Below are 19,838 nucleotides of genomic sequence, written 5' to 3'. Positions count from 1 at the left end.
CTTTTGTCTGATAAACGCTGAATTTTACTGTGTCACACCTGTAAAACTTAGGTGAAACAATTGAGAGTGCCGGTCGTCATCATTGCACCAAATGTCGAAGTAACAGGCGTCAGCTGTCCTTCAAGAACTCTGGGTATTTTGGGGGTATTTCTCTTTGCAGGGGAGCTCCCTCCGGTTGAGGTGTGTCGTGCGTGCAGCGAAAAGCTCTCGCTCGCTCTCTCTCTCTCTCTCTCTCTCTCTCTCTCTCTCGTCTTTACACACACCGTCTCTCCAAAGCGTGTGTGGCGGTGTTGGATGATCTGAGAGCGTCGCTCCCCCTCCCAGCGCCCATTACCCACCGACTGCTGAGCTGCCCCAGAAAAGCCAACGCTCGTCCCTTTGAGACGCGTGATCCCTAAAGTCGGGGCCCTTTCTAAAGGGCAGCCGTGTCTCGCTTTCCGTGTCTCCCGTCTTCGCATATTCCGTCTGACGGCTCACGCCTTCTGGGTGCGTCAGAGAGCGACGGGCACGATGGCGGGGGGAGGCTTGCGTTTCACACATTTTTCCTGCCTTGTGAGCTCCGGTTTCTAGCGTAGTGTGGCCGCTGACCAGCGATTCCGTTTCTGCTGTTGCTATGAGCGTCTGAGACATCATGTTGCTTCTGCCCTCCGTTACCTGCCTTGTTGGAAGCGTGCCTCGCTGCGCAGAGACATGAACTAGGCTTTCAGGTGACACGTGCCACGAGGGAGCCTTGGATTGGATGTCTTTTTGCCTTGAAATGAAAGGAAGATGTGCCGAGAGAGGACGCGAGGAAAGGCTCGTGCAGCGAGGCGGAGCAGAGCGCGCCGTTTCCCGATGAGCGCGTGGACTTGGAACGCTTTTGTGAGAGAGGCAGGTGCCGAGTCCTCACTCTGAAAGTTCTGACGTGTACTCCCCTCGCGCACGCGCAGGACAGCGACATCCAGAAGAAGATCGACTACGAGATCCGGATGCGGGATGGAGCGTGCAAGCTGCTGGCAGCCTGCTCCCAGAGGGATCAGGCACTGGAAGCCTCCAAAAGCCTGCTGACCTGCAACGCCCGCATTATGGCCTACATGTCAGAGCTGCAGAGGATGAAGGAGGCCCAGGTCATGCAGAGGGTAGCACGCAGGTCAGAGGGCAGGGCTACGGGCAGGGCTGTGGGTAGGCCTTGGGGTATGGGGATGGGATGGGATGGGATGGGATGGGATGGTATGGGATGGGATGGGATGGGATGGTATGGAATGGGATGGGATGGGATGGAATGGAATGGAATGAGATGGGCTGGGCTGGGATGGGATGAGATGGGCTGGGATGGGATGAGATGGGATGGAATGGGATGGGATAGGATGGGATAGGATGGGATAGGAGGAGATGGAATGGGATGAGGCCTTGCTTAGCTTTGTGTGACGTTATGCTACACAAAATACACTGGGATCGATATTGTGAGCAGAGGTTTAAGAGATGAGCAGAGACTGCAGAACAAGAATCCAGGAAGATTTGGTGTGGTAGAGGAGGAGCCCTCTCTCGGGGGTCCTACCCTGTAGTGTGGCATCTGAACTCACCTCGTCCACGAGAAGTTGAGCTCACATCTCTCTGTTTGATTCAGGTCATCTGACGCCGGGCCCATGGACGACCGGCTTCCTTGCAAGGGAAAGGTGGCCATCTCAGGTAGGGTTGCCTCATCATTAGAATCGTTGCCTTGGCATTTAGGCCTTGAAAAATATATAGTTAAATGGGATACGTGTACAAGCGTTTGTCAAGAAGGATCCGCAGCATTTTGTCAAGAAATTACTTAGAAACAGTTTTACGGATGCTTTTTGACATATCCTCAAATAAAATAGGGTCGCTTTCAAATCAGCCCTTTCGTGGGCTTCGCTCCTGAAATCCGTTTCACTCGCTGACAGTGCTGAGTTTCCGAGGCATTACGGCACGAGCGCAGACATCCTGTCCGGTGCGCCGAAGCAGGCCTCCCGAATTGCTGATGAGGCAGAGAGGGATGGGAAGCGACTCGCTACGCGCTCCCTTTAAACCCTCATTTCCACGGCCCTAATTCCCTCATTACCGGCTGAGTCCACGGCGACCCTCGGGCGGGACAAGCTGTGCTCCCGTCCGGCTCTGCTTAATGGCACGAGGCGCGCGCCTCTGTCATGCAGATGAGGGGGCGTGGGGGCGCGATGATGGATGAGACCGACGCCCACGTTGGAGGGAGAGATAAAGGGATGCGTGTCTTGCTGGTGTCCGAGGGAGACGCCCCCGGGGCGTTTTCCGTAGAGCGAGGTCATTACCGCACCGTGATTAATGACACCTTTCCACAGTTTGACAGTAGGACTCGATTGGCCCTCAGGCAGTAGACCACATCTGGACAACTTAGTGGTCACTGTGACCCCGTGACCCCTCGCGCATACGAGTTCATACGTGCAGATAAATACGCACCTGTCCATAGATAAAGACTTAATGTCCACGTTTAATTACGTGTTATTTGTAGCCTGATTATGTGTTTAGTGACTAGAAGTCATGGGTCCGTTTCCTGTTCGCGTAGGCTGTAGACACCACATTACTTTGGTCGAAAAACGTTTCTAATTCTGGCTTGTAGGGCGATTGCTTCGGTTTTTAGGTGCGCTTTCAAGTTGTCTCCCGAAAGAGTAGACCTCAACTTACAGCCCATGCTGAAGATTTGGAATATAAAGCGAGTCTCAGCAGAGGCCGTGATGCCTGTCCTACATCCGCTGTGACAGCTCCGCTCTGCACGCTGTCCTGCTGCCCGATGCGCTGCCGCTCGGGGTGACGCGAATAGCAGACCGTAAATCCCTGGCGGCCCGTTGCGCATCGCTCTCACGTCGCTCTCCTTCCTATCGCAGACCTGCGCATCCCGCTCATGTGGAAAGACACGGAATACTTCAAGAACAAAGGAGGTGAGCAGGAGGCGGGGGGTCCGAGAGGTTGGGCCAGGACGTCCTGCCGATGGTAGCGCGTCGCAACGCTGGACGTGTCACCCTGGAAGCTCCTTAAGGTGTCACGCCAATATTCTTTGCAGGCGAAGGTAACGTCCTGCGCGTAGCGCAGCCGCCTTCTTCCTCCTGAAGGCTTCCGCTGCTCTGCCGTGCGATTGCTAGGGGCGCAGCCCTCCGGTCAGGTGCAGGAAATGTAAAAGCTGGAAGGTTTCTCTGTTCGGTCATGGTGCACGATTGCGCATGGTAACGAAGGGTTGGGAGCCAGGTAGCAAACATCTCCAGAGCTTCACGAGGCAATTCATGAAGGTCCTCGGAAGCTCTGCTGTCATGATGAATCCTGAGGTCCGGGGGTGGGCCTGGAGTGTCAGACAAGGGACCCACACACACACACACACACACACACACACACACACACACTTAAAGAAATCCGTGTCTCCAAGTAGCAATGAAGCGACAAACGAAAGGACGGTGTACCGTACGTTCTCACGCACGCAGAAACACACGTTTAGTTTTGTGAGGGTTTTACACTCGCTCTCGCTTTTCGCACGCATTTCCTAACTCCGCACCACGGAGAAGGAAAAAATCAAAATGCTTTCACGCCTACGTTCATTTGCGTAGCAGACGCGACATACATCGGTATACAATGAGTGTGTTACATGGACAGAAGGACTGTTGTCCTCCTGGAGTCCAGGTTGCACTTTCGGATTTTGAAAAGGGGAATTTTGTGTTGTGGGGATGTGTTTATGGCCGTTTCCCCGGATTGGCTGTCGCGGTGGGATTATGTCCTTCAAGAGGCACATGGTGGACCGAGACCAGTGAAAGAGCACCGTTGACGCTGACAGAGATGCTGACCGAGAGGAAGTTGCGTGTTGCTTTCCTTTCGGAGCGTCACACTGATTGTCACGCACACACATTTGCCTCCCAGAGCTCCATCGCTGTGCAGTTTTCTGCCTCCTTCAGCTGGGCAGGGAGATCTACGACACAGACATGGTGATGGTGGACCGCACGCTCACAGACATCTGCTTCGACAACAGCATCGTTTTGTGAGTTTCGCTCAGACGCGCTCTCGTGGCCACCCACAGTCGCACCTTCTCTCTCTCTCTCTCTCTCCCCCTCCCCCCATTCTGTTTTCTCCTCCTTCTTCCAGTATTTCCCTTCTCCAGCTCTACGGCACCAGTGTTGGTTTTGGGTTGTGTTTCGTTGCCATTTCTAATGTGAAGCAGTGCTTTTTGTGTGTGTGTGTGCGTGTGCGCGCGCGCATGCAGTCACGAGGCCAGCCCTGGGTTCAAGCTGCGTGTGGAGCTCTACAGCTGCTGCGTAGAGGATGAGTTCTCCGTGAGCAGCGCACCCCGCAAACTGGCCAGCAAACTGAGCAGCTCTTTGGGCCGGTCCGCGGGCAGGAAGATGCGCGCGGCCATGGAGCCGGGGGTCTGCGGCCCCGTCAGCAACGGCGGGAGTTCGACGCTGCTGCTCCCGACGCCCTCTGTGCCGTGAGTGATCTCCGCTCGGGTGCATCCTTCCGCCTCGTTGGCCAGCCCGCCGCATGGCGCGCAGCCAATCGGAGCAGTCGGTGAAAGATGCGTTCCACCTCATTGGTGAAGCGCCTGTAAGGTGCTTAGCGAATCAGTGTGACCAGCTGAATAAACTTTCCTCCTTATTGGTTAGTTTTGTGTCAGGTACAGCCAATAGCTACAGCCAGCTGGACATACTTTTCCTAGTTAATACAGCCAAAAATAACATGTTTAAATTGGTAAATCACTGTAAAGCTCATTATCTGCAAATGTAAGTTGTCTGTTACAAGTAGATGTCAGCTAAATAATAATGCTAATACTAATACTAATAATAATAATAATAATAATGCATTTACATTTTTTAATTTAGCAAACGCTGTTCTCCATAATAATCCCTGGATCAATTGGTCCATTAGCTGTTATTTAGACAGCGCCAATCACAACACACTCTCCATTCGTCCCTCCATAATAATAATAATAATAATAATAATAATAATAATAATAATGTCAGATTTCCAGCATACCTGCAATTACTGCACTTTTTACCATGCTAGTTTCTAAATGCCTCTGTCCCCAGGGGACCGAAGTACCACCTCCTGGCCCATACCACACTTGTGCTGGCCCATGTGCAGGACAGCTTCCGCACACATGACCTCTCTGTCTCGGGAAACGGTGAGGACATCCTCTCCTTTGTGTTTTTCTCCACTCTCTCTTTCCCTTTGCACAATTTTTCTGAATCAGAAAAAGTAGTATAATGTATAACATAGTACTTTATATATGCATATTGTCATGTTTTTAAAGCTTTATTAAAAACCTCATGAGAGCTTTCTGAGCTTTGGGTCTGGTTGTCGTTTTTCTGTAAAGGATATGCACGGAGCCAAACTCCACAAAGCCCAGTATTGTGCCATGGCATCTCATTATGTGTGTGTCCGTGTGTGTGAGAGAGCTGGAGAGGGAGCAAGCTCTCCATGCCAGGGTTTTTCTGTGTTGATCTTGGCCCGTGCAGCAGGTGCGAGCAGCGAGTGTGTGTCTCGCTCTGTTTGTGTCTGTCACTGCCAGCATGTGGTGCAGTCTCTCTCTCTCTCTTTCTCTCTCTCTCTCTCTCTCTCTCTCTCTCTCTCTCTCTCTCTCTCTCTCTCTCTCTCTGTCTCGCTGGCCCTCCATCGAGAGCCTCGTCTCAAGGTCGTCATTAGACACAGTTTACCAGTGTGTAACTGATACGAATCAGATGTTATCCTTGAGTATTGAAGAAAAACTGTAACACACACCGTTGCGAGATGTTTATTCCCTGGCAGCAGTGATACCGAGAATGGTTCTCTAGCTGCTCTCCCCTAATAGGAGAGTTTTCTGTCCTCTCCCTCCCTGAGCACCTTTCTGTCCTTCTCCCCTCCAGAGGAGTGCACCTACTGGCTGCCCCTCTATGGCAGCGTGTGCTGTCGCCTGGCAGCCCAGCCTCACTGTATGACGGAGCAGATGATGAGCGGCTCCCTCAAGGTCAAGGTGAGGCTTCGGTGGCAATGCGGCGCCCACCCGTGCGGCTCCACACTTTGTGCGTGAGCAAATGGACCAAGCAGACTGTCCCTCGCAGCAGCACGGAGGAGACCGCCAGAACTGGACGAAGATCTACGGTGTCCTTAAAGGGACGAACCTCTTCTGCTACCGCCGGGAGGAGGATATAGAGGCCAAAGTGGAGCCGGTTTTTACCATTGCCGTCAATAAGGTGAGCAGTCACCGTGTGCACACGCATGTAATCTCGGGTTGCTACTGTTGATCTCATTCCCAGTCGTTTTCATATTTCTTGCCGACTGTCTTCGCTTGGCAGTTGTGCATAATTGTCTCAGATCTCGCCTAAGGCACCTAACATTCCTTCGCACTTCTGCATACTATTGCTTTGTTACCTTTAATGCCACATAATTTTTTATCCGTAATTATTTCTGCCGTGGGGGGGCGCGGTGGCGCAGCGGGTCGGACCGGGTCCTGCTCTCTAGTGGGTCTGGGGTTCTAGTCCCGCTTGGGGTGCCTTGCGGCGGACTGGCGTCCCGTCCTGGGTGCGTCCCCTCCCCCTCCGGCCTTCCGCCCTGTGTTGCCGGGTAGGCTCCGGTTCCCCGCGACCCCATATGGAACTAGCGGTTCCGAAAATGCGTGTGTGTGTATTTCTGCTGTACGCATTTATTTTGTTGAGCTGATAAGTGTTCGTGCATCGGTTGAGTCAGCGTGTGTACCGAGAGAAAGAATGTGCGGGAACGTGGGTGGACCCTGGGGGGGGGGGATGTCCTTGAGCTGCTTACTTAGAATGTGCTTCCCCCTCCTGGTGTTTCCCTGCATTTACAACATAGTGAGTCGAGTAGCAGCAAACATCTCAGCGCAAGGTGACGCACAGCGTTGCACGATGGACTTTACAGTCGTGCGGCAGGACACTGTGAGTGTGTCAGTTCAGGGTAGGTAGGTACCTTGATCAAGGGTACTACAGCGGGAGTGGGATTCAAACCGGTCACATTACATTCGCAATTACATGTATTCATTTAGCTGCAGATGCTTTTCTCCAAAGCGACTTACATCTCATAGGAAATACAATGTGTGCATCACATTAGGAGAAAGAGACACTTAGTTGCGGACGTGTTTCTTTCACCGTGCGCACCAACGTTCATCACACGAGTAGCTGCGTAACGCTATCGGAATATCCACGATTCCTGATCACCTTCCTAGCAATTTTTTTTTTTTTGAGATACATATCAACATTTACGTGACGTTACAGGAGTAGCTGCGTAAAGGTTTGTCCGGGCATGATCTTAAGGTTATCTGCATGAACATTTATACCTTACATGAATTCAAGTGATTATGGGCAAAGCGAGTCTGGAAGAGGTGAGTTTTTAGACCCTTTTTAAATGTGGCCAGAGATTCAGCAGTTCCGAGTGAGAGCGGGAGACCCTTAGATTGCAAGACAGCAGCCCAAATGGGGGCAGCGCTTGCTGCTCGGAAAGAGCGACTTGCTGATGGCGCGCGTGTTGGTGTTTCCCAGGAGACGAGAATCCGTGCCTCCGAGAAGGATCCCCAGAGCAAGGCGCAGAGCATCTCCATCACCAACCGGTACGGGGGCGAGGAGGTGACGCACGCTGTGGGCACGGAGAGCCGCGAGGACACGCAGCGCTGGATGGAGGCCTTCTGGCAGCAGTTTTATGACATGAGTGAGTGCGTTCTTCCCGGGTGCGACCTCAGGCATTGTACGCGTGGCTCCTCAGCCAGGGCGGAGGGAGGCTCATGTGACACTGTGTACAACGGCTTCCAGGTAAGAAGGGCTGGATCCATTTGTGTGTGCATTTCAAACGGGTTTGGTGAACATCTCAGACTGTTCAATAACTGACAAGTCCTCTGACAGCGGAAATGTCCTTATCGCATATTCACCAGTTTGTGCTTTTTGAATGCAGCTGAGTGGACCTGAGCTCATGGCGACCATGTAGTATCCTTCCAGAATCTTCCGTTCTCCAAGCGTGTCCCATAGTGCAGGAAGGAGTGCGTCCACTGCCTGTGTGACTGAGTCCATCGGCGTGGTTACCGGACAGCCCCTTTTCCTCTCTCCTTCAACTTCCTGACGCGTTACTGTCTTTTCGAAAGACCCCGATCATTGGGCAACGTGTCCAAGCTGCGGCAACCTCAGTCTCATCATTTGTGCTTCCAGCGAGCGATCCGGCCTGATTCCATCCAGTGTTCATCTCCATTTTTTCTCCTGATTCTTTGTGTGGTCCTTACAAGCGTCACGCAGAAACCCAGCGCAAAGGAGTCCGTGTTTTTCCTCTCCGGTTTGTGTTCACCCATTAATGATGCTCCCTACATCCGCCGTGCGTCTTCCGGCCGCGTGCGCTAGTGACGTGCCCTTCGTTCCGAATGACATTTTGCGACGTCGCTTTTGCCCCCTCGCGTGCGGTCCGGGAGCAGTCGCTTAGTTTGCGCAGTATGTGAACTTAACAGGGCAGGCATGTGATGGACTTTCACGTCCGCAGAAAGCAGATGTGGCTGATTGCTGGAAAGGGACTTCTGGCGCACAGGAGGAAAGTCGGAAAGCCAATATTGTTTCCTTGTCCCCGTTGCATGCCGATGATGCCGGCAGACGCTCCTAATGAACTGTTCACCCAGACGCTGGAACCCGTGTGTTAGAGATGACTACCTTGCAACCATGGCGTGACTGCGTACTATGAGGATCACAGCCTCTGAGTCACGGCAGCCGAATACGCGAACAGAGAGCCGTTTCTTCATTCGGTCTCGTGGTGAAGTCGGGCTCTTCTGTTGAAGCGACGCTCTCGCTGTGCTCTTTCGTCGCTCCCTTTGTCTGAATTTTTGCTGCACTTCCTTGTGCCTTGACAGGTTGAGGTTGTTCGCCTTGAATAACTGGAAATAAAACGCTCGAATTTATTCCGATAATCCTTCCCCAAAACTTCCTGAATACCTTGTATTTAGACACACGTTTTCAATATTTAAGAGTAAGATTTACAAGGTTTAGTATATTTCATAAAATAATTGTGATGCACACACACTGAAACCACTTGTCTCAAGCAGGGTTGGGACAAGCCAGAGCCTAACCCGGCAACACAGGGTGTAAGGCAAACAGTGGATGGGACACACCCAGGACAGGGTACCAGCCTGTCGCAAGGCACCCCAAGCGGAACTCGAACCCCAGACCCACCAGAGAGCAGGACCCGGCCAAACCCACTGCATCCCCAATTGTGATGTAACGAATAGGTTGTTATTCATTATATCACTGTTTTAGATAGTGAACATTACATTGATTTACCCATTTACACAGAGGGGTTTTCTTTATCAAGTCAGAGTAAGGACCTTGCCCAAGAGTGCTGCAGCAGGAGTGGCATTTGAACCGAAACCTTCCGTTCCCGAGGCAGCGGCCCAGACCCCTAGGCTAACAGCCATTGGTAATATTACTCAATGTGTGTCAGTGTCCAATATCTGCAGCGTAGAGAAAAGCCTGCGGCGATACCCCGCACGTCTTTGGCTCTTCCATCATGTCCCTCAAATACAGCCCCCTCTACCAGAACATGAGCGTCTTGAAACAGTCCGAAATGCAGGCGCAACTCGTGTGACTGATGCGTAAAATAAAAATGTGTGTGATTAAGCACCTAGGTGTGTTGAAGCAAATTTCTGAAAAAAAAATGAAATCGTTTCAAAAGCAGGCAAAGCCTTCGGCTTGAGCCGAGGCCGCCTTTAAAGATCCCTTCCAGATAAAGCGGAGAATTACACGTTGTTTACTTAAACTTTCTCGACCCCTTGTTCCTAATGCCCGAACGTTCTTCGAAATGCCTTTTATATTATGCACCTATATATGGCGTAATTGTTCCGGTAAGACATACCGCGAGCGCCTTTCGATACGGGTCTGCAATTAAAGGTGTGTGCAGAAATGTTTTATAGCAAGAGGTAGACACATGAAAGCAGCAGCAAAACACTTCCTTGTACAAACGTACACCTGCTTGTACGCACACACACACACACGTAGGAGAACATGTGAAAAATGCACATATACCCTCTTTGTTGTCTGTGGGCTGCTCAAACATTATGCAATTTATCCACACAACATTTCAGCACAAATACACCTAGTGCAGGCTGTTTGTTCAGAGTGTGTTAAATAGCTGTCCGAGCCTTGTTCTGGAGGTTTGTGCAGTCGACACCCGAATCGTCGGATCCAGTTTTTCTGTTGACTCGTCCATGATTTGCTCCACATGACCGCTTTCTACAGTTTAACTAGTGTTTGTGGTTTAAAGACTGATATGGCGTTAAAGACTGGCTCGAGCGCACGTATTGTGACCCGCTCCATGGTCTGGTACGTGCGGTGCGGCGTTTGTGGACCGTCAGCTGTCAAACATATTTGTACCTCATACTATTGCTATTTTGACTGCTTTACTCATATTACTCAAGTATGCACTTGACCTTTCTTGTGTTCTTTCAGTAATGTCTCTAATAGTGCGTGGTGTCAGAAAGAGAATACATCACATCCAGTTCCTCATACTGCTGACTCTGCTCTGCCAGTAATCAGTCAATCAGTCTACCCGTCTGGAAATAAGTGTTTGTTTATTCACCTCTTTCCTTTGGTATTAAACTCCCAGAGAATATAATATATCATTCCATATTGACTGCGGTGGCAGCAGCAGGAGACATGGAGGGTTTGTGCTGAAGGTACCAGCTCCGTGCTGCATGCAAAAAGGCCCTTTTGCAGTGTGCCGAAAACTGGACCGGACCTCCGGTGTACATGTCGACTGTGTTTTCCGCCCTAAGCAACTTTTTATGATACCTGAGATCGTCACGTGTTCAGGGATGAATTCCCTTGTATTTCAGATGGTGATCTGATGTGTCACTTGCATACCTCACTAATCACCGCAGCGCCGAGGAACACCTATCACTGAGATTTTCGTTCGCCTTCGCCTTGTCTCTCATATCTGTAATATCAGACTGACATACTTGGCTTGTTGCCATCTGTATTTTCTTTTTTTTTCCCTCTTCTTTCTGCCAGCCTCGGTGACATGCTGTTCAATTACTAACATTTCACTGACACTACCTCACATAAAACAAACACAAACACACACACTTTCAGAACCGCTCGTCCCATACGGGGTCGCGGGGAACCGGAGCCTACCCGGCAACACAGGGCGTAGGGCCGGAGGGGGAGGGGACACACCCAGGACGGGATGCCAGTCCGCCGCAAGGCACCCCAAGCGGGACTCGAACCCCAGACCCACTGGAGAGTAGGACCCGGTCCAACCCACTGCGCCACCGCACCCCCCCTGCATAAAACACAATGCATACAAAATTTTATAGCCACTTGGATTATTTTTTTTTTTGTTTCAGGCTGAATATTCTAATTCTGTGCGCAAGGTAACATCAAGTGTGTTTGCTCCATTGTGAAGCAAAAATGTGATACCCAAATTAAAATGAAAGGGAGCAGTTTGAAGAAGAAGAAGACTAAAATCACCCAAGGCAGATATTTCAGATGGATTCCTCCGAAAGACTTACGAAACAGTCACTGCTGACATTTTACAGATAATGAAATCTACTTTGAAAAGAGTAAACAAGGTGTAAAAAAAAACATTTGGGTGTGACAGATGTGTCAAATATGTTTCGCGGTTTCATGAGACGCGGAAGCCGCATTACTGCCAGTAAGTTCTGGCAACGTTCGAGAAGTTTAAATTCATTATAGGGTGTGGTGATGGCGTCTCAATTACTACATTCTTCCTTTCAATAAGTTTTCTTGCATGTTGAGTGAAAAACAGGTGTATTTGAGCATTTGAGTCAAGAGACATTGATGAAGGAGGTGACCTCTTTGTGTCTCTTTATGCCCCGTGGAGCATCGCTACGCCTTTCTACTGTAAAAGAGCTCATTGTCAGCTTTGTGACGATGTTGGCGATCGTACATCACTCAGTGGCTTCTCACAACTTTCATGCAAAGATTCCTAGATATTCTTCCAAGCACAGGAGTAGCACCGATGAACCATGATCGTAATTTCTCCTAAATAATTTGATTCTGAAAATTAAAAAAAAAAGAAAAACTTTTTTTGGTTTTAAACTGAATGGTATACTAACTGGGGGGGGCGCAGTGGGTTGGACCTGCTCTGGGGTGGGTCTGGGGTTCAAGTCCCGCTTGGGGTGCCTTGCGATGGACTGGCGTCCCGTCCTGGGTGTGTCCCCTCCAGCCTTGCGTCCTGTCTTGCCGGGTTAGGCTCCGGTTCACCGCGACCCCGTATGGGACAAGCGGTTCAGAAAATGTGTGTGTGATATACTAATAATATTTAAGATGCCGTTAAACGAAGAAGGAATCATGAAGAAACTACGGCTCAAAAATATGTTCCTGCGTTTCCTTTTCGTAATACGTTCCTGACGGTGCAGGCGGCGATTCGGAAGCTGGTGTGTCGAGGATATTTTCCAAGAAAGTGCAACTTTACAGTATTTGTGGTGAGGATGAGTGAGCGGCCGTGACGTCGGCGTACGTATCCTGATGGTTATTTCGAGTAAAAATGGTCCATGGCAACATCATGGGCACAGCCTGCCAGTGCCAAGTGAAAGTCGCGCTTAAGAGGAACTCTTGTTCCACAAAGACACGGAGCGAGAACACTACTTTGTGACACAATGCTGAACTTTGTGCGCACGGTTTGCATGCTCTGGAGCACCAGCCTCGCACTGAACAAGCGCTTACTGATACAGGAAGGATGGATAATCAAGTCTTTTTATCGTTTCCCAACAGCCGCGGAGAGAAATTTAAAGCCAATGTGCCGAATGATTATTTGTATGTCGGGGACCTTTTTTTCATTACCCTACATCATTAGAGTTTGAGGTAACGTGCAGGTGCAATACGGAAGAATTTCTTTAATCACAGAATATTTTAACCCCTAATTGACCGTCTCACTTACAGGCCAGTGGAAACAGTGCTGCGATGACCTGATGAAAATTGACATGCCGTCGCCACGGAAACCGGCCATCGTCACACCGAAGCAGGGTTCTTTGTACCACGAGATGGGTAAGAGTTGTCATTTTGTCACAACGCTGTCGTCTCCCAACACTATTGTGAGGGTAAATAATATATGAACAATGAACCGGCTGTGCGCATAATAACATAAGTCAGGGTGAATAATAGGGGTTTTAAAAATGAGCACGTGTGCGAACCAGTATTTCAGGAGTATTCGACCGTGATTGTGGGGCACATGCTTGGAACGCTTTCCATTTGTAGGGTAAGATGTGGAGAGGATTTGGCTTGAGGGAATGTCCCAAAAGTGGAAAGGTGGAGAAAGGGATGTTTCGGGGAGGGTGAAGGGGGCTTGCAGCTCAGTCACAGAGATGCGCACGGTAAGACCTGCGAACGGAGGGAAACGGGCGGGGGAACTGGACGCGCGCTAGAAGAAGGGGGACGGCTGACCGCTACACGGTGAGTGGCACTCAGCAGCGTCGGTCGATAGAGTCACCTGAAAGACGCACAGAAGAGCGAAGAGCACGTGCCGTAGAAACAAAGTCAGGCACAATTGGGCGCGTAACCATTTCGCTGTCCAGTTATGCAGCGAGGCAGTTGCTGAAGGCACCCGTCTCGGTGGGATGACACGAAGCGTGGAAGAAGGTGGCGAACACAGCGCGCACGTGAGCGATGGGCAGAAGCAAAGCGAAAACAAAGAGAAGGCAGTTTGTTATCACAGAATTCCCGCAATGGGGAAGGGGAAGGCGAAACCCACTGGGGGTAGGGAAACGAGAGAAACGTAAATCACACAGGTTGGGTTGCCATTGGCTGCAAACGCCATCAGGGATTGTCATGGATGGCTGTCATCAAGTGAGAGAAAACATGGCGAAGGAACCTGAAGGAAGGCGGCGGGAAATGGGAGAGCGGCCAGAGGCAAGCGGGTTGTGGCGGTTCAGCAGCAGAGTTCCGGGGTTGGCGGTAGACGGTGGGGTCGGCGCTGAGAAAAAGCAGGACGGGAGGCTCACGGCAAGGGCGACGGGGCCAGCTGGGCAACGGCACAAATGGGATGCTGCCAAGACAGGACAAGGGGGGCCGACGTAGGCCAGACAGAGCGAAGGAAGTCAAACTACCAAAGGGCGTTAGGAGAGACGTAGAAGTAGCACCGCATGCGAGGCGTAGCTATTTACAGAAAACAAGGGTTAATCGCCTTTTATATTTGTCAAACGCGATCGTTGGGAGCGGACAGGGGTTTGATCTAATACGTCTCTCCTCAAATTTCATTCCTCGGGTTTCGTCCACACGCTTCCTTGAGCGTGTGCAATACACGCACCTGACACATTTGAAATTTTTGACACCAAACCTAGACATAGAAATAATAAAAGAAAAATTCAATGACGCTCTTGCCTTGCGGAAACCTCAGAGATGATTTAGTATTGCAGTTTCTATAATTGGAGCCTCTGTCATAACTGGAATTTACTGGCAAACAAGAGGACGAGCAGGTTTACGAAAGCTTGCAACAGAAAAGAAGTGTTTTCTGAACCGACATAACTCAACATGAATGTGTACATTTCCACAGATAAGCACACATTATCATAATAGTGATGTTTGTCTTCTCCACCCCCCCACCCGCCAAACACTATCTCTGAAATCAGCAAAGGGAAGACAGCTTGTTTACCCGTAGTGCCTTACAAGACATGTAAGGACCTAAAGCGATACAGTGATAAAACCTTCATATGAGCCTGATCTCTAAATACCTGTGTCTTCTATAAACTGCTTGGTGCTCTCTCTAAAAGTGTGATGGGAGCTCACGATTCAGGTCTCCACCTGGGCTTCGCTCGGGGCCCCTCTGTTTCACGGTGAACCGACTAATCCTTCAACTGCGCTGTGGATTAATTTTTTCTGTCTCGCGCTGACTTTATTTCTCTCTTTCTCTCCTCCCTTTCTGCCTGACACGTCTTCTCCATTTCCACCTGGTCCTTCCTTCGCTGTCATGACGTCATCCGATCTCTCGTGTTCCCTATGTTCCCGTTGCCATGTATTTTTATTCTCACACATTGCATTTCTCCTCACTGTGTCTAAATTGTTGGCCCATGTCTTTAACTCACAAAATCATGGCCCTGTTGTCTCTCATTTCCAACCTCGTCTTTCACCGTTTTGTCGGATCTTTCCACATGTACCGTTTTCCCCCTGTCCCACCGCCTATACTCCTCTACACCCACCCCTTCTCCAGCTTCTTCCCTTCCTGTTCCTTCCTGCGAGGGCCTGCTGCTCCAGGATAACGCTGTTTCAGCTGAGATCCGGGCTCTGCTCTCCTCCTATTACAGCGACAGGTGAAGTAGCGACACCAACCTTTTCCCAGAATGCAACAGGAGGCCCTTTCTCTAGCTTCCCTGACATGTTTACTCCATACCTCATGGTCCTGTGATGCTGAGGTCATTCTCAGCTTTTCTCACTTTGCAACTTGGCATTCCAAGATATCAACTCTGAAAGGAGCTTTGTAACCTTGCCGTGAAGAGTGCGCAACAGCATGAGCACTGCTGAGTCACGCATACTGGTGTCGTCTTCTGTTGCAACAATCCTCTTTACAGAAACACTAATTTTACATACATCATAGAATAATGTTCATCTTCATATTTTTGTAGTGAGAGTGAGATTAGAGAGGGGGCACGGTGGTGTGGTGGGTTTAGCCGGGTCCTGCTCTCTGGCAGGTCTGGGGTTTGAGTCCCGCTTGGGGTGCCTTGTGATGGACTGGCGTCCTGTCCTGGGTGCATCCCCTCCCCTCCGGCCTTGCACCCTGTGTTGCTGGGTTAGACTTTGGCTCGCTGCGACCCTACTTGAGAAAGCAGTTTCAGACAATGTGGGTGTGAATGCAATTAGGAACAAGATGCTTCCATATTCATTCTGATACTTATTTAGAGTAAAAATCCCCCAACCCAGCATTAGAATTGTTAATGTTCTAGTGTCAAAGAAACATTGGCAAGAAATTGGTCTAAACAACTTTAATGGTCTAGGATCAGTGCCCAGATACTCTTGCCAAGACAAATCCACATTATAACACACCACTGACCTTAAGATGGCTTCAACAAAGTTTGCTTCAGTATGCCAGTATATTTCACAGAGCCACAATTGTCTCTTGACTGATTCGGCTGCTGCATGTCCTGTTCTTGCGACGCACAAGAAACACTGTTTAACCGTTTAGTTGTCAGCATCGTGTTTTGTTCTCTCCTTCATTATAAAATCTTTAGATGAGCTTGATTGCACATACAGTTAAGCTCTGTCAAAAAAATACACTCCTCTTTGTCAACAGATCTTAAAACAAATTTCAGAATGAAATGATCTGTGCTCTTAATGTTTGAGTAAACACAACCGTGTTAATGTAAGTGCTCTGGTGGTTGCATGAAACCCTGAAAAGGGCTGCAATAGAAGCCTTGCGCTTGTAGTCGCACAACCTTGGAGTGAAGTGTGGATCAGAAGGAAAGGCTTCCAAGATCAAAAGATATGGAGGTGGCAGGATAATGGCAGGGGTAAGGTGGATGGAGTGAGTCGGGAAGTCTATGCCCTGTCTCCGTCCTTACCTTTAAATACAGCATGCTTACCAGTGCAGCATTTGCTTTGCGGCAGACGTCTCCCTGGCAACATTGCACTAAGGGAGCTAAAGCTCTGCTATGGAAAATTTCTGCAACAATTTTGTAGATAAAACTTGTCTTTTGCTCTTTGTGTCTTTAGCCTTCAACAGCACAATAGGATTCCATTTCTTTCCTGTTGCACTTTGATATGGTTCTGCAATGCTGTTTGTGTGCATACCTGAAAACCAGTATTACCGTCATGGCTCAGATCCATTGCAGAAACCCCCCATCCCACCCCACCTCATCCCTGCACCCTCGCTTAACTGTCATGACGGATATTTATAGAGCTCCAGATGCATGCACGCACATAGTTTTTTGACACAAGTAGCAGCAAGAGCCAAAGATATTCAGTGGATAAAAGAGTTGTTTCATCTACAGTAATTGCATTATTGATTAATTGCGGGACAAGTGGTTTCAGCCTGCGTTTGCGTGTGTTTGTGTGCGTGTGTGTGCACGTTAAGATCTGAGAGTAGACAATGGATATGAGCAAAAGTGATACTCTTCTGGGTATGTATTGTGACAATGAAAAAATGTCAAACAGCCATTTTCATGAAATGTATAATGGAAATATTTACGCACGTTGAGTTCCTTAAGCCGGTGCACTTTTTTCAGAAACAATGCCAGCAGCCCAAAAAAACTGCTATTTTCAACGCATCACATGGCCCCCAGGAACAGCTTACTCTCAGGACTTACAGTGGAGTTTGGCATTTCAGCCACACCTTGTTTGAACTACAGTACATAACTAAACCTGTTTCTCGCACTCTCACGCTGCTAGGTCTTGAATATGGTAATGAAGTGTGACATTCTAGGATGTAGCACATACAGTACCACCACAGTTGGAGTCCCTCATGCACGTCTATCTTTTCGTTTGTTCTCGATTCGTATCTCATCCAGCTGGTATGTGTCCGTGAGAACATTTCTGGTATCGCCGAAAACTCTCTCTGTATTCAGCCACGTCCAGCTTCCGCTTGTGTTCGACGCCGTATGAAGCGCTCTCCCGTAACAAGGCTCTCTTCCTTTCCTAGCTATTGACAGCTGCGATGACAGCGGGACAGCGACCGACGTCTTGACACGGCATCCTCAGGAGTCTCTGCTGAGCAGCCAGTCGAGTGCCGCTCCTCACTGGATGTTTTTGTTTGAAGAGTTTGCGGGCCACCCGAGCCCTCAGCGCATGGCTCGCGTCAGTCCTCGCTGTCCCCAGCCTGGCTTGCTTTCCTCAGATGCCAGCCTGAGCTCGGAGAGTCCCAGCCCCTTCAGCGTCAGTCCCCGCTCCCCACGCGGCCGGGCAGAGTCCCCGAGCCACTTCCGTCCTCGTACTCTCTCTCTCGACGCCAAGCTGAGCGGTCTGCGTGGCCAAGCCTGGGCCGAGGGTATGCGGTGCACCTGCCAGGCCGCCTCCCGCTCCTCTGTCTCCCGCTCGCCGCAGATGGCCCTTTCCTGCTCCAGCTCTACATCCAGCAGCAGCAGCTCCAGCGAAGGCATCAGCAGCCCCTTCTCCCGGCCCTCACCAGCCCGTCGAAGCCTAAGGAACCTGCGCACCAAACTGGACCCCCGGAACTGGCTGCAGAGTCATGTGTAGTTCCCCTTTCCCCTTTCCCCTCACTTCTCTTAACCAAACAATCACAGGGCGCTGGCTGCATTTGTCCAGTCCCTCTGCCTCCTGGGTATAACTGGAAGAGTGCTCCCCAAAGACACCCGAACAGGGATCAGCGGAAACAAGGCAGGAGAAGAGAGTGCTCAAGTGGTCATGTCCCAAACATACCCACTATTAACTGTGCCCCTGCAGAAGAACTCATAAAACTTTCTTGATTAATTTTTAAACACATTCTTCGAAAAAGCGCAGTTATTTGGTGAGGAACGCATGTGTTCGCCCACATAAAGAGGAGGCTGATGGTGTGACGCTTGTCAATGAGGGAGCAGTTTTGAAGATTTTTAAAAAGTCCTTCCATTGCTCTTTTGCTTCTTTGTTATACATTTTGATTGAAAAGAAAAGTCAGGGATTTTTTGTGTTCTGGCTCCAGCGAAGCGGAGACGAGTCGGAGCTGGAATCGTTGCCAATGTGCTCCTGCAATGCCTTGCATGGCTCCTTGAGCAGAATGCAGAAATGGTCAGACGGAGGTTCCGACTTGGGCTTGGCTCTCAAGCAGGACTCGGTGGGCTATGCTCTCCACGCACGCTTGCATGTCCCTGCTGCAGGTTCAGAAAGCACAACCTTGAAGGTGCTATAGGTTCCAAGGATGAATGGTGTGCAGCTTTGCATTATTCTCATTGAGTTGAGTTTTCCTGACAACATCGAGCTGAAGACACGTGTACAAGAAACCAAACTCCAAATTATTTCTTCAATTTCTGCATGGTTATTACTGTTTTGGAAATAAATAGCATTAAATGTAACCCACGGTGGGGATAAGAGATTTAGACATTTGTCAGTCATTGGACTGGAAAGCAAAATTATAATTACACAGTACCGCTGTCTTTCATTACCACTGTAATGTCATCACATTTACTGTACTGTATAATTAAAGCATATTATCTCCACAGTTATGTATCAATGAGTCACTACGGTATCATGTTTTCATATTTTGCAGTATTACGATATATACAAAATTGAGAAACATTAACGGGTTTAAAGAGGTATGGAAACATTAATTTATATACTTTGAGCAGAAATGATAGAACATCCATGTTTAATATTATTTAAATGTTTGCTCCTATAGCATATTTATATATAGACTGAAACAGAGTTGTGGTGGGAAACTAGTGAATGGAAATTTGCACCAGGGAAGAAAAATGAACTGAGAAGGAACCTTAGGGCGGAAGGGGGCCTTTAGTCCTCCTCGTGGTTGAAGGTACGATTTCTCACATCTAGGACCTCTAATAAGAATAATTTAAATCCGGGTGAGTTTCAACATTATTACACCGACCACTTGCAAATTTATGCTCTATATACTTTCATCACACGCACTCTGGAGGCAGGACGGAGTCTTTTTCGAATATTCATCTTTAGGACAGCATTCAGATAAAAATTAGTGCTGGAGTGCAGCTGGCACAAGAGTCTACAAAGGCTTGAGTAGCTACATTTCCATAAAATGAGAAGTACAACTAACCGTAGTCAAAACTCTGTCCTAAGTGAGCTGAACTGCACCTACGTGTCCCAGGTAGATCGAAAGTTTCAACCCTTTTCACTCTTTGTTACGTGTCATTGAAAACTGTTTGACGGTTATCTGTGAGAAAAATTCATTTGCTTTTTTTTTTTGTTTTTGAGCTCTTGTGTCTACCTGTCAGACACAACATACAATAACTATAATAGGTAATG

At 49.3% G+C, this 19,838-nt stretch overlaps 1 protein-coding gene across 4 annotated transcripts in view; it reads left to right on the top strand.

The window, feature by feature from the left end:
• LOC108938627 (rhotekin-like) overlaps positions 1-19,693 on the top strand; it is a 52,880-nt gene extending 33,187 nt beyond the window's left edge. For 2 of the 4 annotated variants that reach the window (XM_029259491.1, XM_029259492.1), the window contains exons 2-12: positions 930-1,129; positions 1,607-1,668; positions 2,859-2,912; positions 3,877-3,994; positions 4,175-4,441; positions 5,040-5,134; positions 5,856-5,962; positions 6,051-6,182; positions 7,482-7,647; positions 12,867-12,971; positions 17,551-19,693. In XM_029259491.1, the coding sequence (XP_029115324.1) occupies positions 930-1,129; positions 1,607-1,668; positions 2,859-2,912; positions 3,877-3,994; positions 4,175-4,441; positions 5,040-5,134; positions 5,856-5,962; positions 6,051-6,182; positions 7,482-7,647; positions 12,867-12,971; positions 17,551-18,104 (1,860 nt within the window). In that variant the 3' untranslated portion in view covers positions 18,105-19,693. The remainder of the gene's footprint in view (positions 1-929; positions 1,130-1,606; positions 1,669-2,858; positions 2,913-3,876; positions 3,995-4,174; positions 4,442-5,039; positions 5,135-5,855; positions 5,963-6,050; positions 6,183-7,481; positions 7,648-12,866; positions 12,972-17,550) is intronic. The other 2 variants (XM_029259489.1, XM_029259490.1) reach the window with 2 other exon arrangements.
• Positions 19,694-19,838: the final 145 nt, after the last annotated feature.

This window comes from Scleropages formosus, chromosome 17, assembly GCF_900964775.1.
Source record: "Scleropages formosus chromosome 17, fSclFor1.1, whole genome shotgun sequence".
Taxonomy (NCBI): Eukaryota; Metazoa; Chordata; class Actinopteri; order Osteoglossiformes; family Osteoglossidae; genus Scleropages; species Scleropages formosus.
The sequence above is the reverse complement of the archived record's forward strand: the minus strand, read 5'-3'. Positions and strand labels throughout refer to the sequence as shown.